At 46.1% G+C, this 25,757-nt stretch overlaps 7 protein-coding genes across 7 annotated transcripts; 4 read left to right on the top strand and 3 right to left on the bottom strand.

The window, feature by feature from the left end:
* Positions 1–2,287: 2,287 nt before the first annotated feature.
* On the bottom strand, positions 2,288–3,566 carry N7484_004083 (NAD(P)/FAD-dependent oxidoreductase; the record flags this gene model as incomplete). Its single annotated transcript, XM_057114503.1, has 3 exons — positions 2,288–2,967; positions 3,016–3,285; positions 3,335–3,566. 3 exons carry the CDS (start codon positions 3,564–3,566, stop codon positions 2,288–2,290), a joined length of 1,182 nt encoding a protein of 393 aa, XP_056974643.1.
* Positions 3,567–5,548: 1,982 nt separating this feature from the next.
* Positions 5,549–5,789, bottom strand: N7484_004082 (uncharacterized protein; the record flags this gene model as incomplete). The annotated part of the gene is made up of 2 exons (XM_057114502.1): positions 5,549–5,677; positions 5,718–5,789. 2 exons carry the CDS (start codon positions 5,787–5,789, stop codon positions 5,549–5,551), a joined length of 201 nt encoding a protein of 66 aa, XP_056974642.1.
* A 2,356-nt stretch (positions 5,790–8,145) lies between these two features.
* N7484_004081 (isopenicillin N synthase family dioxygenase) lies at positions 8,146–9,243 on the top strand (the record flags this gene model as incomplete). The annotated part of the gene is made up of 3 exons (XM_057114501.1): positions 8,146–8,301; positions 8,361–8,525; positions 8,578–9,243. 3 exons carry the CDS (start codon positions 8,146–8,148, stop codon positions 9,241–9,243), a joined length of 987 nt encoding a protein of 328 aa, XP_056974641.1.
* Positions 9,244–10,165: 922 nt separating this feature from the next.
* N7484_004080 (hybrid sensor histidine kinase/response regulator) lies at positions 10,166–13,973 on the top strand (the record flags this gene model as incomplete). The annotated part of the gene is made up of 6 exons (XM_057114500.1): positions 10,166–10,245; positions 10,310–11,392; positions 11,455–12,126; positions 12,179–13,225; positions 13,282–13,519; positions 13,590–13,973. 6 exons carry the CDS (start codon positions 10,166–10,168, stop codon positions 13,971–13,973), a joined length of 3,504 nt encoding a protein of 1,167 aa, XP_056974640.1.
* Positions 13,974–14,603: 630 nt separating this feature from the next.
* Positions 14,604–16,631, bottom strand: N7484_004079 (uncharacterized protein; the record flags this gene model as incomplete). The annotated part of the gene is made up of 1 exon (XM_057114499.1): positions 14,604–16,631. One exon carries the CDS (start codon positions 16,629–16,631, stop codon positions 14,604–14,606), a length of 2,028 nt encoding a protein of 675 aa, XP_056974639.1.
* Positions 16,632–18,565: 1,934 nt separating this feature from the next.
* N7484_004078 (Dyp-type peroxidase) lies at positions 18,566–20,493 on the top strand (the record flags this gene model as incomplete). Its single annotated transcript, XM_057114498.1, has 8 exons — positions 18,566–18,612; positions 18,668–18,995; positions 19,058–19,353; positions 19,404–19,502; positions 19,557–19,682; positions 19,740–19,819; positions 19,876–20,172; positions 20,234–20,493. The coding sequence occupies 8 exons, from the start codon at positions 18,566–18,568 to the stop codon at positions 20,491–20,493; spliced, it is 1,533 nt and encodes a 510-aa protein (XP_056974638.1).
* Positions 20,494–23,781: 3,288 nt separating this feature from the next.
* On the top strand, positions 23,782–24,903 carry N7484_004077 (intradiol ring-cleavage dioxygenase; the record flags this gene model as incomplete). The annotated part of the gene is made up of 2 exons (XM_057114497.1): positions 23,782–24,213; positions 24,274–24,903. 2 exons carry the CDS (start codon positions 23,782–23,784, stop codon positions 24,901–24,903), a joined length of 1,062 nt encoding a protein of 353 aa, XP_056974637.1.
* Between the last annotated feature and the right edge of the window lie 854 nt (positions 24,904–25,757).

The raw sequence follows: 25,757 nt of genomic DNA, 5'->3' as shown, positions 1-25,757 counted from the left end.
GAGCACCAGTAACTCCCCCATTGTAGTTTTCAATGGCCTTTTTAGTAGCCAGGGTTTTTTGGGTCAAGATATATTTGCCATTTTCTCTATTATTTGGATATATAGCTCGGATAATGTTAGTAAAATAAGCTTATTATTTTTCTTTGCGCTTGCCTAATGTACATTAAATATATTGAAATTATTCTCAGGCAAGAAGAGGGGAGGATTGATTAGCTATGGAGGCCTGTAAGCTTAATTCAGGCGTATGCTAAGGTTATTTAGGTAGAATTTGCTTAGTTTGTTGATTGATACTCCGCACTTACATGAGGCCGGCATGTTGCCTCTATACCTTTCACATTTTAGCACGAAACCAAAGGATGGGTTCAATATTGAATGTATCAGCGGCCAGCTGGGATTGCAATCGCCGATGCATTAGTTATTTAAATGAGGCTGCTGGGACTATATGAGAATAATATGCGGCATTCTAATTCAATGGTACCGGCGATAAGTTGAGTGCCCTCTGCTGAATAACTCGTAGATAAATTGAATGACCGGGATGTATGTAAAGAGAATCTAATTCCAGTACATTTTAAAATGATATAAAGACTATACTGTGACTGATAGAACGTTCAGCGCATCTTTTCTTTTACGACCTTTAGTAATGGCTAGTCTCAAACGTGAATAACTGGCATCGTTGGATGAGCTTTAGACGCGTGCCTTATATACGTCATCGGAGACCGTGGGGACTAAATCTCTTTTCTCGGCGCTAATAAACTAAGACACCGAACAATTTCTGGTTAGTACGGAATAAGCTATTTCAATACTGCGCTAACCTTTCAAAATAGATGTCCGCTGCGAAAATTCTCAATGGACAGCTTCAAGATGAAGCTTAACAGCCACTAATCAAAAGCTTAACTCAAAATGACCAGGAGGGCTCTGAGCAACCATCTCGCACCGGAGAGATATCTAGACTTTACGCTGCGCTCTATAAGTGCTACAACAAGACGGTTGGAGAGTTACGCCGTATTAAAGGGAGAATTATATGCTTCGCTCGGCAAACATTCAGCTATGCCATCCACTTCAAGCCTCGGACCGTCGCATCGCTGATCACGCAGCTATGTTGGCAATTTCCGAGCAGGGTTTTGAGAATTTTCGAAATGGCATCAAAGCCGTGATTGAGGCTTAGGAGATCAATTACCTAAAGACAAAGCCCTAGTCCTACATTGAGATTAAAAAAATGAGTTTATTAGACTTTATATGGATAATTCTCATTAGAACAAGATGGACAGCTAAACACCCGGTCCCTTCGTAAGTGATCTTGATCACGCTTTTTAGATTATGCTTATAAATTGATAAAACTAAGTTTTCAGTATAATATATCTATCTTCGATGGTACAGTCGGTAGTGGAATCAGCTTCCTCCCTATAGCCTACTTTTCTTTTCTTAGGTTCCACTGCCAATACCTTAGCGCATTGGCCGGAGCCGCACCAAGTTGAGTGCCGCTAAAAGATATGCCGTGTATGCTACTTTAATATTCTTCCGTAATTTTACACTCGTTGCTTTAACCCTAGTTACAGCTCTAGATGCATTTTCCGGCCCAGGATTTCGCTAAAACAACTTGGATGCGGGCTGCTGAGTATCTGAAGAAGCGAAAAGCAACGAAAAATTCATTTGCTCCTTCCCTTAGAGTATCCAATTTTCGTATCCCCATGAGCGGGGGGTGGCTTTTACATGTTGGTTTGTACCTGAGTCAAATAAATTTATGTCCTTGGAAAGCTGTTCATGTACGAGTTGAATAATCTGCTTTGTGTTGTCTCGTTTGCCGTTATTCTTCGTAGCGTTGTTCTTACATAGCACTACTACTACCTGTACTTATTAGCCAAACGCAAAATTAGAGCGTACTGTTCAAGAATACAGGTAACAAAATTATTCTGCTAATTATTTCCGCCTTCTCGGAGCCATAACATTGTGTATTTTGAGTGCGTCTGTGGGCAGGCCGGATTTGCACACTAAGTTTTGCACAGATAAGCGCCCACTTGGCTGGGGTAACAGGACATGTGCGCAAGAGCTGTGCTTACAATCACTCTGCCAAATATTTAAAAGAAAATAAAAAAGGAGCGTGAAATTAATGAAATAGGCTTCCGTACAGGTATCAGAAATCAGTTTGCCAGGCTCCAAAGAAATCATCCAGAAAAGTCCTGATTAAGCTTTTGCAGATCCTTTACTCAGGAGGTGAGGACGCAGAAGTCATACACGAAAGGTAATTCCGGAATACCAAAATGTCAGCTCTAACCGATCAAGTCGCCAATTAGGCCATATTGCTTCGCTTCTGAATTTCCTCCCATTTACGCTCAAGCTTATCACCGATTGCGCGAGTGGCCTCCTCCACCAACTCTGTCTCGGACAGCCCGCTCCGCTTGGACACCTTAGAATGAGAATCCTCTCTGGACATCTCCACATGCAAGTACACGGCCGCCTTCTTGCCCGTGAACATGGCGTGGGGAACATTGGTTGCGCCGCCGCCGCCGTTGCAATCACCCACCGCCCAGACACCAGCCTGGCTTGTGCGCATGCTACTGGCAACAACGTCGATTTTGTGATCTGTCATTTTCAGTTTCATCTGGGAAGGCAGCTGCGAGTGCTGAACGGTAGGCACATCGATAATGAACGCATCGCGCTCAACGGGGTCACCGGTGCTGAAGTGTAGCAGGAACTTATCAAACTGAAGATCATTTTCCTCATCGCGGTGATCCCCACCGTCCTGGGTGCGTTCAAGGCGGGTGATAGTTCGGTTGTCAATTTTGACATTCCATGCTTCCAGCTGCTCTTTCCAGCCATCATTTTTCGCCGTGGCCGCGGCTTCTCCCTCAGCGGTTTGGGTGCCATTGACGAAAGCAATGATGTCGGAGTATTGAGTGTTGACCTCTAATAAATCATCGAGAACACCGGCAACGTCAGTGAGGATCCCGAAGGGTTGATCACGATGCTCTAGTTATGGTTAGTGAAAGATATAGATACTGGTGAAGATGATATTACCATAGCCATCACACCAAGGGCACCAGAAAACCCCCTTTCCCCAAGCTTCCTTAATACCGGGGGTGTCAGGAAGCACATCGGTCAGACCGGTACCCAGGACAAGCTTGCGTGAGGTAAAGGAACTACCGGTGTTATCGCTCACATTGAAGGCTGACACCGTACCGTCTCCAATCGACTGGACCGACAGCACAGTAGAGTTCCTGAAATGGGCTGTAGGATAGCGACTGATTTGTTCACGGGCCGCGCCGCGGAACTCAGGGAGTGGAGTACCTGGAACCGTTTAGAATATGGAATGAGACTTTATCCAAGGTTAACTTACCATCATTGCCGATGACATCATGCATCTCCCTGGTAGGGTCATTGCGGTAATGCTGGCTATCAATCAGCAGCGCAGTTCTGCGCACGCGCGATACACCACTCAAGGCACTGAGGCCTGCAGGACCACCTCCCACAATAATAACATCGTAGTCCGTTTGGGGAATAGACTCGGTCAGGGCAAAGGTGCCCAGTGAGAGGAATGCGGATATGAAGGTTGCGATCTTCACCATCATTGTGCCTTTTCTTGTTGTTGGAAAGGAATCTAAACAAGATACGTTATGGGAACCTCGGCCTTTATACCGTGGAGGTTCATTACAGTACTTTCATAATGCTCCAGTGAACTCACTAATGTTGCAGATCAGCATTCCAACACTAGCCATAACTCGCAGAGAAGATGGTGATAGTCACAATAATACGACATGCCTCGCATCTCAGTGGAGTGGCTTGCGAAGATCTCTCGGGCGGGAGATTACGGACGCTACGGGTCGAGCATTCCGAAGGCTATAGAGGTTGGATAGCACATAGAGACGTGGGGATAAGCTTCCAATCAAAGGAGGAGAGCCATCAAGGGATAGTAGTTAATATTGGGACCATGAGCGGGGAACAACAAAAATTCCCATTGGGTCTTCCCCTGAATCTCAACAGATCTGATCTACCAGTAGGGATAATAGATCATGGGCTGTTTATTTTGGCTTAAATGGCAGTGGGTTCTTGGCACATCGACGTTGCCGTGGTAATTTCTCACGTTACTCCTTCTGTCGTTACCAACCTCCACCTTCGAACCAAACACCCGTTCGAGTAGGGGTTTCGAAAGGGATATGATTATTCATGGATATTCATGGATATTTGAGCATTGCTGGATGCACCGCCCTTTATTCTATATACACCATCCCCCTTGCTGTATTAGAGATAGCTCTGTATCTGTAATATAATCCAATTTTGAAGGTATTGATAATTCTGCCGGCAGCCTTCGCAACTTTGAAGTATCTCGGTCATGATTCTTTCATATATTCCTCCCTTTTTAGAAAAAGAAAAGAAGAGAAAAGGGTTTGTCAATTCCGCGAACTAATAACAAGTATCAGGTTAATTGATCCCCTCTTGTAGGCTGATTTTTGCTGGTGTGAATCGAACCAAATTCAGTATCACGGTGGGCGGTAGAAAAAGCTAGGATAATATCAGATAACATAGCTGCAAGCTGGAACCGGTTGATATTACATCCTATCATCCAGTCATTGCACACTAGCTTCCCAGCACCCGCATAATGCTTGCATAATCGATCAGCCCATGCATAAGCCTTTCCTCATTGGAAATTGCTGAAGGATGGCTAACAGAAATCCTACCTATTTGATAGGATGAATCCGGTAGATCGGTATCGTAAACTCACGCAGGAGCAAGTACCTTTCGATCCGCCCAGCCACGACAGATTCGTTCCCACTGAGCGGATTGTAACCTCTGTGCGGGGCTGGAGGATATCACAGAGAAGGAATACTCGCTTTCTGTCTTTGAACCATCGATCGACCAAGAAACTGTACACCTCTCCACTATGCAGCGAAGTACAACAATCGATTTACTGCAGGCCCTCCTAAGATATAAAACTTTAATTTCACGCTCAAATCAAGCTGCACTTCTGGTCGTCGCGGCATTTGGGTGGAACTATGATAGATCTATTCTATTTCTGGCCAGGGAAGATATTGATGCAACTGCCCGGAATGTGCAAGTGGCATGCTCTACCTCGCTGGGTAAAATCAGAAGATCTAGGATGCCGAATATAGTAAATACTCTATCTTAAAATAAGTAGTAGTTTTGGTTCTTGCATTCGCAGTATAGTACATGTAAAACCATAGAGAAAACCCCTATGCCAGAGCCCGAGGGTGGTAGAAACAGACATAAACCGCATACCATAGAGAAGAAATGCAAGAATACTACTTCACTTAGATACTTCATGACAAGGCCCTCTAACCGACTCAAGCTAATCATGAGTTCAAGCACCGGAAGCTGCTGGTATAAAAGTTTCCTGGAAACGTATGTAGCCCCTCTTCCAAGGCGGTGGATGGACCCGTGCAGTTTTTCTCGCTGTCACTGAGATAAGTTAGTTTGCCAGTTGAGCACAAGAGGATCACTCATTATGGGTAGAATATACTTGTAAAAGAAGCACTCCATAGTTGCACCAGTGACATTTCCTTTGATGTAAATCTCGCTCAAAGCATTTTTCCTTTTAGGAATTAGTAGGGGTATCCGGAGGACCTGCATGAAGGGAGACGTACTGCTCCCAGTTTTCAATACATTTCTGCGACTCGGGAGTCTCTGCCCAAGTTTCCACGTCTGATGTCAATATCATCTGATTCTGTTAGTTTTTTTCCTCTTATTGGGGAAACATACCATACCCATCCGATTGGCTCTGCGAACGCTGGCGCAATACAGAGACCGAGAGACGTAAGGGCCAGGGAGAGCTTCATTATGGCTGTTAAGTAGTCTAAACACTTTACTGAGACTTTTGATTTGAAAGAAGACTTAAGGACGGACGATGAGTAGCGTTCTTTATATAACGAAAATTAGCTAGCTAGGGGCCAGGAATTCTGAGAGCATAAGGGATTTTTGCCGGGGCAATGCAGGGAGCATACCGAGAGAAGGCGTTGCTATTTGTGTTATTGTTTATAATTCCTGTGTAACATATTACTACTAGGAGAATAATATGTGTCTAGGCATACGGGTAGCTTCTCTTCTATTTATCTTGAAAAGTGGAAGACAAGTTTATTACACCACCAAGGGGGGAAGAGCGTGAAGGCAAAGAGCCTTCGGTAGGCTTGTCAAGAGACTTAGATGATGTTATTGACGATATCCTCGTCTGTCCAGTCTATTATTCTCGAGGTTCGACTGGCACCGCGGCGTGAACAGATGTTAATAAAAAACCATACTCTTTGCTGGAGACATGTAAATCTCCTAAAGAGAGATCTTAAAAGAGATGCTCAAAATAGAAATTACAGTAAAAAGAAATTTTAGGAGAAATAAAATTGATATACATGGGCACCTCGCCCAAGATCTGCGGTTAGATAGCGTACCAAGTTCGGTTGGCTTCGGAATACGCCCAGTACGCAATCGCAACCATGAAGGCAAGCGTGCACTGCTGCTGTGTTTCACTTGCCATTGTTGCAAAATCTATTTCGACCTAATTATGTAATGATACTGTGTCTCTTGCTCCCCAAATCCATAAATAATTGATATATGGAGATTCGTGTTTTGTATTAATCCCTGCTTTCCCATAGATAGTGGGGCCAACTTAAGCCAATTATCCTTTAATCAAGTCAATTGGGAATATCGAAATCAAGAAGAGGGTTTGTCCCGAAAGCAAATTTTGTTAAAAGCAACAGCCATGCCGCAATGGAATGAAAGCCTTTGACTGTCTTGAATGGACATGCACGCCTATATTGGGATATTCCACCACTAGCCAGCGACTAACAGCACTGCGCTCCCGAAGCCTCTAAAAAGTCTCTATATAGTGTATCCACTGACCAGAGCTCGAGGCGGCCTGTGCCATTAGTGGCTGGCTGATGGTGGAATATCCCTACCTACTCCGCTCTACTTGTATATCACCAGGTGGTCAAGTTTATAGTGTATCTATACCGAGCTGTTGAGCAATTACGGTGTGATCGCCACCCCCTGTCTTTGATATTAGAATCCTCGATGATTAATGATAATTGGACTAATTGCTCAATATCACATGCGGATTCTACGTTAAAGTCATTAAAGTCTGATTGTTGTTTACGCTACGAAGTATGTGCTGGCAGATTTTCGGTGTATAGCACGGGCCACTTCGTGTGACATCACGAATTTAGGTGATAAAATAACAAGAAGAGTCATATAGTGAATGGTCATAGAGCAACACTCTTCTTCAATGACAAAATAGGGCAGAGGACAACTATTTTTGCTGTTAATAGCTGGACTGCAAATTTATATAACAAACATCCACCGAGGCTTCCAATTGCGCCGGTTAGAAAGACCACTTGGTTTTGATACCAATTCTCGGGATTTGTGGAAATAGCCATCGCGAATGAGAGATAGTGAAAATGGAAGTGTCTGGCGTGAAGAGTAGGAGATAGGGGCTAAAAAAAACAATATGATTGTGCATGCACATCTACATGAAAGGGGCTCCCTCATGCGAGGGCTCACAGCAGTCTCGGGTTGCCACGTCCACGTATTTTCAATTGCGAGAAGCGCTGGTAGCAATGTCCAGAAGAATAGTAAACTATAGAACAGTGGGCCCTCGATCACATTCATTATATAATATATCCACCCGAATAAGAACTGGTAACTTTGTTTTTTTTCTTACTCATTGTCGTGCTATGCTGTTGAAAACGTCCGTGTCATTGACTTCCTAGCTTTGTCGAAAGTGTGTAAACAGGAAGTCATGGGATCTTGGCATAGGAGACATCCCATGACTCTCATCTCATGAAGACATACTGATACAATCACTTCCCATCTCAAGTTGAGGCCCGCAATGCCGGAAGCGCTGATTGGATGATCCGGTGTCAAGGAAGGTGATATCGGACCCACTTTGACCATTTAGGAACACAATCGGCTTAGAAATCTTGCATCGTGTTTGGAGGATGGACTGCAGGGGAAAGTAATGATAAAAGAACCTCACGTCATTGGATACCATTTGTCGAAGTAAAAGCGCACCCCGCCTTAGGTTATGATGCTATTCCCATCAAATCGGTCTATAAAGGGGCCTCAAGACCTCCCCCCGGATCGCTATTAACACAACAATTTTTCAGAAAAATCCGGCAGAAGTAATCTCCTATCTTCGCACTCAAAATGTCTGAAGCCCTTGATCTATCCCTGTTGAAAGGAACTCCCCAACAGAGGGAAGAAATCTCCGCTGCGCTGCTTCATGGTCTCAAGACTCGAGGCGGGGTCAAGCTGAAGAACCATGGTCTTCCCGACCAGGTTGTCAATGATTTATTTGACTGGGTGAGCTCTTGTAATCTAATTTGTTGAAAAGCGATTTTAGCGAAGCTGACATGTTGCAGACTCGCAAGTTCTTCGCCCTTCCCTACGAAGACAAAATGATCGCAAAACATCCTCCCAAGGCAAACCCCAACCGCGGATACTGCTACGTTGGACAGGAGTCAATTTCGACTATTAGTGGCTATGAGAAAGGCCTTCCTCAGGGCAAGTTTATTCGTGACATTAAGGTATCTTTGTATCCAGCATAACCCTGACCGCCATATACTGACAACCATGCAGGAAACAGTCGATTTTGGATCGCCCGGTGACGAACTCGTAGACAACATCTGGGTTCCCGAAGAAAAGCTCCCAGGCTTCCGCAAATTCATGGAAGAGTTCTACGAAACATGCTTCAAGCTCGAGCTCGAGATCCTTGCTGCTCTTGCCAAGGCTCTCGGTGTCGACGAAAAGCAAATGGTGTCCCTACACAACAAAGCTGAAAACGAATTCCGTATTCTCCACTACCCAGAGGTTCCTGCATCCGAACTGGCTGATGGTACCGCAACCCGTATTGCAGAGCACACCGACTTCGGCAGCATCACTATGCTATTCCAGGACTCAGTTGGCGGGTTGCAGGTTGAAGATCAACAAAATCCGGGTGTATTCCGTGGAATTGAATCAGCAGACAAGACTGAGATTATTTTGAACATCGGAGACTCGATGCAGAGACTCACGAACGACACTTTCCGTGCTGCGTGCCATCGTGTCACATACCCGCCTTCCGTCAAGACTGGCGTGGAAGCTGTTATCCCTGAGCGGTATTCGATTGCATACTTTGCGAAGCCGAACCGTACGGCATCGTTGTTCCCTTTCAAGGAGTTCATCACACCTTCAACGCCTTGCCGATACGATGATATGAATGCGTGGGATTACCAAAATCTTCGAATCTCCAGACTATTTAAATAAGCGCTGTATTTAGGTACACTGAAGTATGGGTCTATTATGAGAATTCAAGTATATATCAGAGTCAATTTCATAAAGATGATGCAAAGATTTGGCACGGAATTGGAGATATCCAATTCGATAGAAGCATTTACACCATATGCCTTATAAGAAATCATGTTGAAGGTTTTCCTTTTTTTCCAAAGCCTAGTGGCAGATATTTGAAAGGACTTGTCCTTTTGAAGGAGGTATTGACCTGGTTGACCAGATGTGGTGTATGCGGCCAGAGGTTTAATACCTAGTTGATCAATCTTCGAACGGAGATTTGTGGAAACGAGACAGCAGATTGAGGATGGAAAGCATGAGAGTGCTTATCTTCAGGGGCTTATGGCCTCATTCAAAGAGGGTAAAGCTGAAAAGTGCGACTTGGGACCTAAAATGCAATGGCCCTGCAACTCAATTCCTTGTTCAATCATGGTGTTTTCAAAGGTAGCAGTCTACAGAAAGAATATCAAATTTTCGTTTTCATACCTCTCAGTCGCCCTTGGAATATGTACTAGTATAGACTGTATAGGCATCAAAGATCGCATGTATAATGAAGATTTCCAGTGTTCAAAATTTCTTAATTCTTTTTCCGCGATTTCGTTATCGCTGTCACGCCGCGTCTCGAGTCACGTGAATGACAACGGGCCACATGACTATCTCCAGATCACTCGATCCTTGATCGCACAACATTCAGCATGTCCCACAGCCTCGATCTGGCATGCAGCCTCAATTGGTAATGGCAGCTGTCGTCAACGTGCTAAACCCAAAGTGGTAGTCAAGGGGCACGGCTGATCCACCAATCATAATCGATCGATCAATTTTCAAGGAGAAAACCGGTTTCCAAATCGGGGACCCCTCAAACACATGAGCCACGGTGGTTGATGTCTTATGCCAAACAACGATGGCAATAGACGCTGGATCAGCATGCCCGCGGGAATCCAGATGTGACTCGGAGCAAGACAGAATCCGGGATTTAGCGAGGTGCACATTTGTCTCATATCTAACCTCGCTGCCACGCGCTGATCATCATTTCCAACGGTTTTAGATACTATTGTACATTTGAGCAAGATCCACAATCAACCAGCAGCCCTCGTCTCTCGCCCGACTCTACACTCACTGCACTCACGCAACTCGGAGTCTATCGTTTTGGCTGCAATCGATCGTTTGTTTCTATCATTGACGGTGAACAACAACATCTCATCGCAGAAGCAACCGCCTCGGTGTCTTTGCGCAATGCAGATCATCATCTCCCAGAGGATGGTATATACCTGGGCGTTCGGACGCTAGATCTGGAATGGGGTGTATGCCCCCATGCCATACGTCTCTTCACAGGGCAGGACCCCTCACGAGTGACGGACACGGAAAATATAACTGCGAATCGAACTCGAAACATTATTCGCGACTTTACCATTGAGGATTTTTACAAGGCCAGACCCTACGTCCTTGAGTGGCCATACTTCCGTTTCTACGCCGAGGTTCCCTTATATAGCCCCTCTGGATATGTGCTTGGCTCATACTGCGTGGTGGACAACAAAACGCGCACACATTTTGGAGATGAGGAAGTTGCTGCTCTTCAGGAGATCGCAGATGCCATCTCCCAGCATCTTGAGAATGTTCGGGTCGCCCATTACCACAACCGGGCCGACAACCTGGTGAAAGGATTGACTAATTTTGTCAAAGGCCATGCGCAGTCTGACCTCCCGGATCATCTCAACCAACTTGCCGCTCCGGAAACGCTAAGTTTCCATAACCTGAACTTTACAAGTAACGCTATCATTTCAAACTGTCCAGACACATCGACTCAAAGTAAATTTTCCAACAATAAGTCAACAATTGATCGATCGTCTTTGGCGACCAAAGAGGAGGGGACATTTTCCCTTTTCTCAGAAACCAAAGATTCAGAAATGACACGGCCTTCGACCCAGCCCTCATCACTTGATCCGGCCTCACCGCAGTCCGCAGAATTGTTAGGCCCTAACGAATATTTTGGCTCTGAGGACGCGCTGGATGATGTACCCATTGCAGAACGTGTGGCTGCAATATTTTCTCGCGCCAGTGACCTGCTTAGAGGCTCGATGGATCTGGACGGCGTAGCATTTCTCGATGCACGTCAAGGGGATTCAAAATTGTTAGTATCCTCCCTTGAGTTTGACTTTTTCTTTTTCTTTTTTTATTTCTAACACTGTACAGCGACCTTGGCGATGATTTTGTGAATGTGGATTCTCCCGATTTGGGGGACTCTGAGCCTATAAACAGTCCACAACCTTGGCTACTTGACCACTCCGCCAAGAAGATTCTCGATACCAAAGAGAGATTGTGTCGCCCTTTGGACTGCTTGACCACTGACTCTCCCAGTTCAAGGTCTGATCTCACCCTTTCGGAAGATTTTCTGCGTACATTGATACAAAATTTCCCGAGCGGTCACATTTTTGACCTCGACAAGGAATCCTGCGAGTCGGATACCATTCAGCACAAGGTCTCTCGCCACCTTGCACAGCAGCTACCAGAAGCAAAGTCAATCCTCTTCATCCCGTTGTGGGATTGGAACAAATCGCATTGGCTAGCAGGGACGCTAGTCTGGACACAGGAAACCAGCCGCCCTCTTGGTATGGAGGAACTCCATTATTTCAAAGTTTTCGGTGACTCTATCATTTCTGAAGTGTCTCGGGTGCATTGGACAGCGACCGAGAGATCAAAATTTGATTTTGTATCATCCATCAACCATGAACTTCGCTCTCCATTGCATGGTATACTTGGAAGTACCGAGCTGCTACAAACAATGCACCTGGAGCCCTCCCAGCATGAGATGGTTAAGATGATAGACACTTCGGGCCTGGCCTTGCTAGACACTATAGATCACCTGTGAGTTTGCCGTTCTCATAACCTTAAAAATACTCAGCTGATATGATCGCAGATTGGAGTACTGCGGGATCAACGATTTGGCGACAGGAAAAAAATCGGTCGATAGCAGGGTTGAAAACAACACAGCCATTCAATGTTCCGAATTCGATCTGGCCGCATTAGTCGAAGAAGTGGCCACTTTATTTTGCAATGAAAAACAATCGCGGATTGTCAACAGCCTCAAGGATAGGTCAATCGCAGCTGGATCCGGAACCGATGCGGAGAACCAACTCAATAGCAGCAACAATGAAGTTTCCGTGGTCATAAGGGTTGAGCAGTCAGATACCTGGACTGTGCGATCAGCCTCCGGTGCATGGAGAGGCATTATGCTTAATCTTATCGGTAACGCAATGAAATGGACTAAGGAAGGCTTAATAGAGGTCACATTGTCTGGGAAGACATTGGAAACAGACAAAGATTGTTCTCTTGCCCACCTGTGTGTCAAGGATACTGGCAGTGGAATCTCACGGGAATACCTGAAGAACCAGCTATTTTCTCCATTCGCGAAAGAAGACTCCCTTTCGCCAGGAGTTGGCCTTGGCCTCAGCATCGTGCGGAAGTTTGTTAAGTCCCTAGACGGTGAAATTGACGTCAGAAGCGAGCAGGGTGCAGGCACCCAAGTTGACATCTACATACCCGTGAAACACAACATAACACCCCATTCTGCTGGAGCAGCAAATGTTTCATCACTTCCAAAACCGGCAACTCCACCAACCCCGGTCCGGGCATGCCTTATTGGATTACACGGCCAACCGAACTTGAATGAGATACCGACTGGGATTCTAACCGTCGATGCGAAACGGAAACTATCCATTCAGAATGCCCTTTTCGATGTGTATATGACAAAATTAGGGTGGGACCTATCATCGGCGAAATCCCCCCTTCAGGAGCATGGTGATGTTGCGATTATCGAAGGAGCAGATCTCTATCAAATGTTGTCTGAGGGACTCTTGTCGGCTTCGGAAAGCGATAGTGTCTCGAAGTTTTTCATCGTTCTGGATGGAAAGACATCGCCTGCAATAGATGACCTACCTGCAAATTTCATCCGCGTGTCGCAGCCGTATGTCGAACCCCCTCCCCTGTTGGGCCCACATCAACTCACACATACTACCACAGATTTGGACCCAAGTCTCTCCATGATGCCGCGGAAAGATTTATGAAGATCTTCAATATGCGACTTCCACCAGCCGACGTGAATCTTGCTCTGATGTCCCCACCCATAATACAACAAAGCTTTGGATGTGAACTCGCGACCACTAATCTTGCCGATCAGCCCATTATTGTTCCCCTGATCGAGGATCAATCGAAATCCCTAAAGGTCCTCATTGTGGACGACAATCCCATCAATCTCAAGGTGCGTGGATACGCAACACATCTTCACTACATCATTCTTTGCTGCTTTGACCTAACCTTTGTGGTATCAGATCATGTCCACATTCATCCGAAAAATTGGATGCCGCTACGAGACAGCTCTCAATGGATTAATAGCTCTCGAAAAGTATGAGAGTGCCGACCAACCATACGATTTTGTTTTGATGGGTAAGCTTCAGATATCAATTTGGGCCTCTTTCACTACGGTCGGTTTACTAATACGAGCAGACATATCGATGCCTGTGATGGATGGATTGGAGGCAACCACAAGGATACGCGAACACGAAAGGGAGAAAGGCCTCCAGTCATCGTGGATCATCGCGATTACGGCTGTTGCTTCAAATGATATACAAGAAGCTGCGCTCAAAGCTGGGGTCAATGATTACCTCATCAAACCGCTATCTCTTGATAAACTCCGCGAACTAATACACGCATGATTTCACTTACGTGTCGAACCTACGGATTCACCCACATTTCGATTCAACTCCGAGACAAGATGGAAAATTTAACCATCTCGATATGAGATTCTAATGGCTAAACCTAGGCACCTTAATTTCAAGTTGAAAGCCTTCTGTAGGGTAAGTTTTCGGAATGGCAGAATGGGAAACAAGAGAGGTGATATGGATGAGTACCATCTCCAAGGGATTGCACGACACTTGCATTATAAGACATTAATATAGGCATGAATCAACCTCGATCATTGAACTTGTATACTTCACTTCGGCATTGTTATGTTTATGTTGGTTTCGTTTTTTCCGACTACAAGTGTAAAAAAAAGACTGGGCATGGAAATTTTCTGTAAACTACTATATAAGAAACTCTATGGCACAATATACTCGGAACAACCAGTAGTTAAACTGAAGGCTATTGAATGCGTTGCTTTAGAGTCAATGATTGCATAGATAGGATTAAAGCATTAATTAATTAATTTTCGTCCTAGGTACACCACACCACACCACACGCACCAAGAATTCAAGAATTTGCCTCTTCCGCCCAGTCCAAATTAACTAGAGCCCTCATGGTGTTGTTGAAACTTCACATGAAAAGCAGAGAAATCCATTGTTGATTCATGCACCTGCCACTTTAACGTTCACCGAGTGGCTAGGCGTTCCATCCCTCAGGACGAAGAGCATGTAGTAGCCAGGCTGAGCAACTCCTGGCTCGGCAGGAATTTTGAAAGTGTACTTATTTGTCTCAGTCTGCGTCAATTGAACCCCGATACGTCGCTGGTCTGTATTCACGGTGTGCGTGTTAGAGCCATATCGGATGATAGAAGCCTGAGTGTCGACCGGACCATCGGTGGTGATCTCAACAGTGCCACCAGGCTTTGATTGGTCTCCTGTCACTGTCTTGATCACGGGACGGTCTTTGAGTGAGCCATCAGAGTTGAGCAGGTAAGCGGGCGTATAAATTTCGCCATCGAAATGATTGGCCTCGCAATCTCCGCATAGACCACCACCGCCAGTGAAGACAGTACCATCTTTAAGCAACAGTGCGATGCTGTGGTACACGCGGACAATTGAGTTTCTCTGCTGCTCGACCCAACGACCACCGCTCTCATTTTGAGAATCAGGAATGAATAGCTCTGGAGTCATCTGCGCCTGGCTCTCGTTGAATGGAAGTCCAACAACTTGGCCACCATGAACAAACACTGAGCCATCAGGAAGGACGACAGAGGTGTGGAAGGTCCGTATGTATTTCATACCACCGCCGGCGTTCTCTCGAACGGAGGCGCTTTGGTCGTCGGTGTTAATAGTGATGATGTTGGCATTGTTGGTAGCCTGAGCATCCTCATAGAACGGGGAACCACCACAAGTGAGGATTTGACCCTGGTCAAACATGATCGCATTTCCACACATAGCATCCGCATCACCAATCCGATCTCCGGCGGGGGTAGTGGAGCCATTCCCTGCAGTGCCATACCAGTTCATTTGTTTACTGGGGCCAGCCTGGAAAACGGAGCCATTGGTCCAAGCAAATAGCCAGCCATGATCGTCTTGTCTGTATATACGTCGATCATTGGTGAGCATTGCCGAAACCGATGCATTTGGAAGCATAGTCCAAGCGTCGGTGTCTCGATCCCACACTTCTCCGTTCTTACCACCAGCACTTCCCGAGAATGATCCTCCAATAACGAAAATACGTCCATCAGACAAGGTGGAAGATGCGTGGTATCCACGAGGTATATTCATATATCCTCCCTCAAACCAGTTACGAACTGTTGTGTTGTAGATGCTGGTCTGGACGGCATCGGCTCCTCCAGTCACGACAAACTTTGCGTCTTCGTCCATCGAAATACCCGGACAGAACATGTCATGGTTGGTATTGGTTATGGCGCGGCGTGTCACTGACTGGTTCCCACCGCTCCAGGTTGCAGTTTGTGTCTTGCTTCCTTTGCCACCGGTGAAGATATTGTAGCCCCAGGAGGACCAGGCGACCACCTCACCAGAGTTTGCGTCAACAGCACCGGAAACGGGAACAAGAGGAAAATCGATCGTAGGCCCCCAGGCCCCCAGAGAAGGGTTAGGCGGAATGAAGTCGCCTTCATATACCTTAATGTCTGCAATAGCGATTCCGTTGGGAGCAGGGCCTGACAGTCGAACATACTGGGCCTTTTGCGGTTGGAATGCAGAGATCTTTCGGCTTTGATCCGGCCACCAAGTTCCGTAAGCAACCAAGTTCCAGGTGGTATTATCAACACTTAAGAAGACTTTGTGTTGCTCAATGAACGAAGCCGCCTGATCCTGTCTGGGGACCATAGTCAAGCCACTCACGGCGTAATCCTGTGCTCCCAGATCGATAGTGATATTTTGAGATGTTTCACTGCTGGTGCTCTCCCAGTAGGTGTTGTTGTTGCCATCAAAGGCTTGGTCGCAGTTGTAGCCATCCGTCGCGGAAGTGCAGACAGCGGTCCAGTCATCACGCTTGATCTCACGGCCTTGAGGCAAAGCTTGCGAGAGTGTCGGAACCTGGACGCCATCGATTTCCACGGTATCCGGTGTCGTTCCCTCCCTGTAAAGATGTTCGAGCTCTGATATCTCCCGGGCCCTAACGGTTCCCAGGAGAAACAAAGTCGCACGCCAATCAAGCTTCATCTCAGGATGCGGGTGTCTTGGATGCGGCGACAACACACGGAAGGGGGCACAAGGAGGTGAGGTCCAAGAGATGAAGACTTGGAATGTCTGGAGGAATATCTTCTGTTTTTAAACCCGTCATCTTCTGAAATATTCCAACCTCGACAACACTTCTATGGCAATCCAACAAGCATTTTCGGGCAATAAGACGAGCATAACAAATCATGCAAGGACTGTGACTGGAGCCCCTTCCCCATAGTACCGTTCGGAATGTCGACATGCAAACCAGCCATTCAGTGCAAATCTAGGATACAGAATGCACCTATGGAATATCATATCCATGTTTATCATCTGATTGGGTGAACATGTAAGGCAGGGCACACAGAAAGAATGGTATTCTGTTGCTCCCAATGCAGAGTAGCCACCTCAGGCATCCAAATGGTTCGGCGAAAAACGGATCGCAATGCGTGCGGAACTTTCTAGCCCGCGATAGATGACCTGACCACACTTGAGCCATTACTCCCTTGGACAGAGGTCGTTCTCAACAGAGAAGCAAAAGCAACAGTCCACCCAGAATGAGAAGGTGCATGGGTGAGCAGCATTTAACAATATCGGATGGTGGATTGGTCAAGACGAGGAATGTGCTCCACCACAATTAGTTTAAGGTGTGCGGCCCGAAGCGAATTCCGGTGCAACATCAATCCGGAAGTGGAGGAATGCAGTGGGTCAACAGAATTCAAGGTTAACCTTGCCGGGCCCGAAGTTCGATTCCATGCACACCTGAAATACTACATTATAGGCCAAGCTTTTGGAAATAGTCCCCGGGCATACTTTGCAAACGCACGTCCTAGTTTAGCATACCTACTAGATTAGATCGGTCTTCCAAGATATTGTTTGATCGCAGTGGCTGCCGGGACTGTTAGACATTGCTCTCGCTTCGGAGATTGACTTTCCCGACACACATTCTCCCCATCACACTTTCCGTTCGTCCCCTGAGGCGTTGGACTGTCTATTTACTTTCCATATGGCCAAAGCGTCTGTCAAAGACATGCGGATGCTTTGTTTTCGTGAAGATAGGTGCTGAAGAATGCTACGTCGCCGAGGAAGGCTACCTAGCCATGGGAGCATTCGATTGTCTTTCCATTTATTAGCCTCTGCTTATCCTTCCCAAAATAAATGCACTTGCAAGTGAATTGTGGCTCCGTTTCGGCCGAATGTCCGCATCCGTAGGCCAAATCGCACATGCAATCAATCGCTTTAGTATTTTCCAAGCTCGGCGTTAGTCATGAAGCCACCAAAGTCTTCTAGTAGTGAATTCGTCATGATAGCTCCAGATAGACCAGGTTCAAGCCCTAAAATAAAGTAACGACATACTTTAGCCATTGTAGCCCCAAGTCTTTGCCAGAGCATGAAAGTCTCAATGATGCAATGATTCCATGGCGTAGCATTAAACTTGCGCACTCTCGAGGTCAGAAAGCCTCTAGACTCCGCATTCACCCTAAAGACCATTGCATAGAAGCTAAGCCGTAATGACACCGCTTGACCAATGCCAGTGTCACAATAGTGCAGGTTTATTGCTCAATTCTTTGTTCATAATTGGTCGTCGGTCGGATGCGACACAGTTTTGGAGCCGCGCAGCGATAGTATTGTATGTCGACAGGGGATCAATCTATTCCGCAAGCAGAACTAATGTAAAGAAACAGCTGAAGGTGTAAGAGATGTGCCCCACTGTTGCATTTTTCCAACCAACGTAACGATATACAATAATCTTACGTTACTTGTCTTATTACGCTATACAAAGGTAGAGTTAATGCTGGTTGCAGAGATTACTCCACAGAGCAGTCAGCTATAAAAGGGCACATGAAGGCGATGTCAATGGACTTTTCTTTTCAAGTATCTCATCGTACTTGCTACAGAGACCATAACTTATCAGGAAATCATCACGAGAGAACAAAATGGATTCGTGCAAATTCGATCTCGACAATATCCAGGGAGATATCTGGTCAGTTCTTCACGGAGACTGCCAAAAAAAAAAAACCGTACTGACTTTAAGTTAGGCCTGGCTTATCGAAAAGATATCAGGAATTCTTCTTCTTCAGCATCGATAATCCTACCGCTTTCAAGCCTGTGCTGAAGACCTTGGCAAATGAAGTTATCACTTCTTCCAAGGGAGCGTTGAAAAATCGTGCTGCTATCTACAAGGTTAAAGCACCGAAATCTAGTGGGCTGGACATAGCCGGCTTGGTAAACCTGGCGGGTGATATTCTTAAAGACATACACGATCTCCTTCCGGAACATGGCCATGATATCCCGAGGGCTAAAGGATCGAACGATGCCAGCATAGTCGGTGTTAACATGTCTTTCACCGTCAGGGGCATGCAAAAGGTGATTTGAAATATTTGCCCCTGTAGCTTGCATATTCATTCTAATCACTTCAATCTCCTTAGTTGGACAAAAGAAAGTTCAGCAAAGACCCGTCGAACGATGAGAGGTACGATGACCCATTTCTCAAGGGTATGTTCGCGGACATGGTGGGCGAAGGTCGTGATGAAGCCAATGACTGGAATCCCGAGTTCCAAGATGGCTCCGTTGATGGAGTAGTGCTGGTTTGTGGTACCAAGTGTGAGGTGCAGGCCAAAACAAAAGAGCTAGCCGAAAAGTATTTCTGCCCGAGCCACGGTGTTCGTCATCTCTTGACATTGAATGGCAACGAAAGACCCGGGAAGCAAAGGGGACACGAGCAGTAAGTCTGCAAAGGCTGGAGCTGGGGTGATCTTGGCTAACATATTTCAGCTTCGGGTTTTTGGATGGCGTTTCCCAGCCACTCATCATTGGCCTTGACGATGAAACTGCGAAGAAACCTGGAGCTATCAAGCAACTCACTCGTCCGGGGTAAATTGAAACAAGGGACTGCTCGTTATGAACCAAATTGCTGACATATCCCAGAATCATTCTATTCGGACACGATGGTGAGATGGGGGACGAGGAAAAGTCGAGGCATCCGGCTTGGGCCAAGGATGGCAGTCTTCTGGTGGTTCGCAAGATCAAACAGTTCGTGCCGGAGTGGGACAGGTATACTATCGCTTTTGCCTTTCATTCAATTCAATCATCTAATCTATATTGCTTTAGTTTCGTGGTAAAGAAGGCTGAAGAACTGGGCTTTACCCCAGGCCAATTCGGGGCTCGACTTGTGGGACGCTGGCAGAGCGGTAAGCTGCAAGCTGAAGCAATGCTCCTGCACATAAAAAGTACTAAAGAATTATAGGAGCACCCGTTCAGAGGAATCCTATTCATGACAAGCCGGAGGAGGCGACATGGAACGAATTTGACTATCTTCGGAATGATCATACCAACTGCCCGTTTGCATCTCATATGCGCAAGGCCAAACCCCGAATTGATAATGACAACCGGGATAACAACGATATCATGCGCCGTAGTATTCCTTATGGACCAGAGCTTCGTGATGACGAGAGAGATGAAGGGAAGACCAAATTGGACCGTGGTCTCATGTTTCTGTGCTATCAAACCAGCCTTCAGAATGGCTTCCAGTTCATCAGAAACCGTAAGCCACCCCTCACGTCCAGACGATGAACTAAACTACCTACTGACCCTAAATGTCTCAGGCTGGATCAATGCCGATAATTTCCCGCTCAACAAGAGGAAATTTACTGGCGGTAAAAATCCGGGCCAGGATCCCGTTGTTGGCCAATTGGTCAAGCATCCCATCGAAGACGATGACAAAGTCCTGCAGATGGCCCTCGTCGATGGTCACGAACAGCACAAACAGATCAGCTTCACGCCGTTCATTGAGTCCAATGGCGGTGACTATTTCTTTACCCCATCTCTGAAACTTTTGCGTGAGCTTGCCGTGGCTCCAGCTTAGCAAATTATCTGATGACATTCATGGATAGTAGATGATGGTTTGTTGCCCAAGCATTGGGTAGCATTGGAGCAGAGCAAAAGTTATGAATCTCAGGTGGTATGGAAGACCGCTTTGGTGGTCACTAATAGGTATGATAGTAATAATTAGGTATTGAATTTTACTCCACGAACCAGACTGGCGCCCGAGTGAATGTTATTCCTTCCTTCGATGTATCAGACACTCAAGTCAAAACCCATAATTTGTCACAGTACTTATCCTGAATTTGATTTAAATTCCATTCAAGTCTAATGCGTCTGTCAAAGTTCACGTATCGAAAGCAAGACACAGAGAAGGCGACATAGCAGGTTGGTAGCAATGTACGAGGTGAAGCGAGTGGGAACCTTTAATACAATCTTATGGCATATGAGAGCAAGAAAAACAATAACGGAGAAACCCCATCTATCTAATGCGTTGAGAGACTCTGCCCAGGCGGCTCTACTGTGCGTAAATATACACATCTGAATGTGTATAGGCTGGAACTTTCTCGAGGCGTGGATTTCCAAAGACTATCGTATCGTCAAGATATATCCATCTAGCATCATCTGGACGTGGATATTTACGATATTTACAATAATTACAGCAGAACAAAAAATAATGAATTAATTGAGGCCATCTAGCTAGCAAACTAGTCAACTTAGACTTACTAATAATCGGGACAAAAGCAAACGTAATATCGGAGGATACGACAGAAGCACGAAAAGTTCGATAAAACATCAAGGACAGTCAGGCCAGAGCATACTCGGACTAAAGGCCTGAAATTCCAGGCAGAAACGTCTTTGGAAGGCAATGAATGACGCCACTTAGCTCAATGCCTTGATGCCTGATGTTACCAGCGACCTCCCTGGATAGGCGCCAATTAGGTGGCATTTACTTGTCTTAGTGAGGTACATACCACCTGAGCATCAACAACTTTGCAAACGTGTATTTTTGAGTCCCAAGATAATTAATAGAGGATATATGCAACCAAGAGTTTGGAATTACGAGCAGAATTGTGCTATTCTATTTGACTAGGCGGTTATCAATGTTATATTCATCACAGCTACCAAAACGCTTACAGTGGCATAGTTTGAGGTGTTGTGAATTAGAGAATCTTTTATGCAACTACCGTAAAAGTGATGGTTGACACCGTTTGGGTACATCGTCGGACAAATCAATCTAGCCAAGACCAGGACCGTGACTCCAATCGCCATAATCTCTTAAACTGGTCATAAACCACATCCTTTCCTGAAGTAATCTGAATGGTCTTTCAGCAACCAGTGAAAGTAATGATTATATCCACCGCAGTGGCTCCGCTCCCACCACAAGTGCATACACTAGTGCTATTCAGTCTTGGTGCTTCGGTATGGGTCTTCGTTTGCCACTGGCATGACGAAGATTCTTCTTGCTGAGTTCGCTCTGAGTTGTACTTAGACAAAGTAGCATATATTTGGGCCAGTCTTTCCTTTTCTTATCACTGTGAATTTAGCCTATCTAGATATTGGATTAGTGTTTCCGAATTGAATGGTCGTGTTTCTCTCATGTTCTATTGAGGCGAATAGACTGTGGCAGGATTGAAGATGAAATAGCATAGGGCCTATCTTTTGGAAGTCCAATGACCTACCTCGCAAGCTAAATTATTGCAACCATATTATCTTTCTTGTTGGTCCTATATCGAGCCTAAAGATGTAGATTTATATACAGTAGCGGGACTTGGCATTGTCTCACGGTATTAAATTTACCCATCCTGCAGCAACCCTCGGGGCCAAAGTTCCTGACGAACAAGATCATTGCTTACCAAGGTTAAATTGATGCAAACTGAAATAGATTGCCCTGCATGTTTGAAGATAGCCTATATTGTTCATATACGAGTCTTGTTTTTCTTTTTGATTCAAACGTCGAAGATAATGTGTGTTGGTCCAAGTATGCCTACAAACTGAAGGGCTCTAGTCTCGGAAATGCGGATATCGCGAAAAGCGATTGTGGATTCTTGGCTTCGTAGATGATCTGCTGTCTCAATATTCAGATAAAGATAGACAGTCATTCAAACGGAACCCTCCGACTGTGAGGGTCCGCAGTAGATTGTAGCCGGAGCTGGTGTGCAGATCCTTCCAATGAAGCGAGATGGAAGTGGGTTCTGCAGTGCATCAAGAGTAACTCAATCCGGAATCCGCAAGGTACCGGATAATATACATGCATAATATCTCAACTTTGACTGGGCATTTCTCAATGATTGTCCTCATCCTTTCCCTTTTAGGGGTGAAGAGGAAGAGGATTAACCCGGAATGCTTGGATGACCCACAGGATCTCCCTATCACAATCCACCTTTAACTCCAAAGGCATAGTATATGTCGGATCCACCCAGCCAATGTACTAGCCAAGAGATGAGATAAATATCTAGCCCCGAAGATATTTATGAAATACGACGTCGGCGAAATGGGGCTGATGGATACTGGGGTCCACATTGATCTTTTGGTCAAGAAGACCCCCTAATAGATCCCTGATCATTTGTACTGTGCATTATCGAGGTTTTCCTTTTTTTCCCCTCGGATACAACTTTGCTTCCCGTTTCCTTTTTCTTTGCCTATTCCGAAACTAGCAATCCGTTAATGTAGACCCGGAAAAATAGCCGATTAGGCTTTCGGCAGCAGCGAAAAGCCCGGGCCGCAAATACAGGCACCCGTGGACGGGTACCCGATATTCGGATCAGTCTGCATAGCCCGTTGATCTTCGCTGTTGGTGGACCAGCTTACTCGCTATTGCGGTACCACAAACCCGTCCTCAACCGCCATGGCTAGGCCGCGTCACATATGTGCTCACTACATGGTTAGTGTCTGTATGAAGTCTTGGCGCATGAAGCCTGAATCCTTCTCTGAACCATCATAATCCAGACATGAGGACCATGGAGGAGCAGGGCCACACCGTCAAGTCCAATCGCATCATCGCGATTGGCAAGCTGGTACAGAAAAGCTCAATCACATACACGAATCTAACCATGATTGGAATGCTTTTCTCCGATTGCCAACTTCATTCTCGAGTGTAACTCTCCGATGGCGACTTCGTCTTGGCATCCTTCATAGTGCCACAGCACATCATAGGTAACGATTTTCGCCGACGGCTATTCCTTTTCCCTATACCATATCGGAGGATGGGATATGTATCTCACCTAATCCAGATTGTCGAGAGATATAAAAGGGCAGTGAACCCAACACCCATTGAGCTCAGCAGCACTCGAGCATCTCACAATCCTCCTTCTTGATAAGTTTTAACATAATGCAATTGACTCGCCTCCTCACCTTGGCTGCCATTAGCGGCCCTCTCATGGTTTCTGCTCATCCAGGACACCACGAGGAAGATGCCACACCTGAGCTGAAGGCATACAAGTCCAATGTCCGTCGCTCCGCGGAGGGTTGTGCTTTGCACTGGGAGAACACTGGAGCTCAACAGCGCAACATTGCTCGCCGCCAGGCAACCCTTGACTTGCACCGCCGCCGCTTGAGTAAGAAGGATACCAGCAAGGTGCTCAACACTTCTCACTACGAGGAAAAGATTAACCTCAACTCTCCCTTCGAAGACATGTGGTCCGCTACCAGCATTCCGCTTAACCCTGAAGGTGAGAGTGGTCCTTACTGGGTAGTTGGAGAGCGTCTCCGCTCAAACATCCTGGAGAGCCAACCTGGTATTCCCGTAATCCTTGAGGAGCAGGTGAGAAATCCCTTCAACACTAGCCTCGTTGTTTTTATTTATTGACGTTTCGTGAAATAGTATATCGATGTTGAGACCTGCGAGCCTATCACCGACATGTTCGCCGAGATCTGGGGCTGCAATGCCACCGGCGTCTACTCTGGTCTTGTCGCTTCAGGCAATGGCAACCCTTCGGACCTCTCCAACCACGACACCACTTTCCTGCGTGGAGTTCAGCGCACTGACCAAGATGGTGTCGTTACCTTCCTGACCCTCTTCCCTGGTCACTACGACGGCCGCACCAGCCACCACCACGTCGTCGCTCACGTCAACACCACCTTGCTGCCCAACAACACCCTTGCCGGGGGCTACACACCCCACATTGGACAGTTCTTCTACGACCAGGACCTCATTGAGAAGGTCGAGTCTACCTACCCCTACAACACCAACAAGATTCCCCAGACCCATAACAATGTCGATCGTGTCTTTCAGCAGGAGACCGATGGATCCACCACCTCCGACCCTGTCCTGAACTACGCCTATCTCGGTGACAAGATTGAAGATGGTATCTTTGCTTGGGTCCAGGTCGCCATTAATACCTCCGCCCACCACTACCCTTACTACACCAATGTTCTCACTTCCACTGGTGGTGTCAATGTCACTGGTACTGAGTGCGGTGACTACACCGAGATCGATGGTGGTAAGTGTTAAATTACTTGCCTAGATAAACACTGAACGTGTTGGAGAACGTAACAAATGTGCCCAATGTGACCATGACTATATTTCACGTCCCCGGGTCCTTGAGGCTTTGATTTGATGAAAATATTATCCTGTCATTCCTGCGCTTACATAGAGCCTGGAAGCTTGGAAGTTAGATATAGAGATTTTTAGAAAGCAATGAATCCATTAGATTTGTCATTATTCCTATGGATATCGAAATAGTATCAAAGTCAGTTTCAATACCGCGGGGAGCAAAGGCGCGAGGGAAGGGTATTCTACGCAGATAGCTCACGACACTCAAATGGCAAGCACGTTCTCAGGCATAAAACATTCCTCGAATCTCTTGATGTAGTCATTCTTACAATAATCATGCATTAGCACGCTATGAGTATTTTCGGGTTCCAGATAGTGTATGGAAAGGATCTCCTTCCGAACCTTAAACCTGACCAGTTTTTGATCTCGAAGAGCAAGCTTCTGCAGTAGCGGCCTCTGGCTTGTCAAGTCCCTCATTTATTCCTTTGGGCTTTAGAACAAAGCGCATGGTATAATCCAGGTCGTCTGTAAGCCAAAAATTTGGATGAAGACAGATATCCTCGTTAGGTCCAAATGTCAGTATGCGCTTCTTGGGGGTCAAAAAAACGGAGAAGCTCCATGCATCGGATATTTCACGCTTGATGATTGACTTCGGGGCCATTGGCCCTTGCTTGACTGCCAGTCGTTTGCTTATTGCTGTAAGATTGTCGAGAATAGAGCCAAAAACAATGACTCGGGGCTTTGCTGTGGATTTAAGAATCGAGGGGGCTTTTGCCTCTGCTCGGGCTTTCCAGCTCTGAGGAGGCTCGATT

The sequence above is a fragment of the Penicillium longicatenatum genome (genome assembly GCF_028827895.1).
Source record: "Penicillium longicatenatum strain IBT 33135 chromosome Unknown contig_2_segment0_segment0, whole genome shotgun sequence".
Taxonomy (NCBI): Eukaryota; Fungi; Ascomycota; class Eurotiomycetes; order Eurotiales; family Aspergillaceae; genus Penicillium; species Penicillium longicatenatum.
Note: the sequence above shows the minus strand (reverse complement) of the source record. Positions and strands in the feature narration are given on the sequence as shown.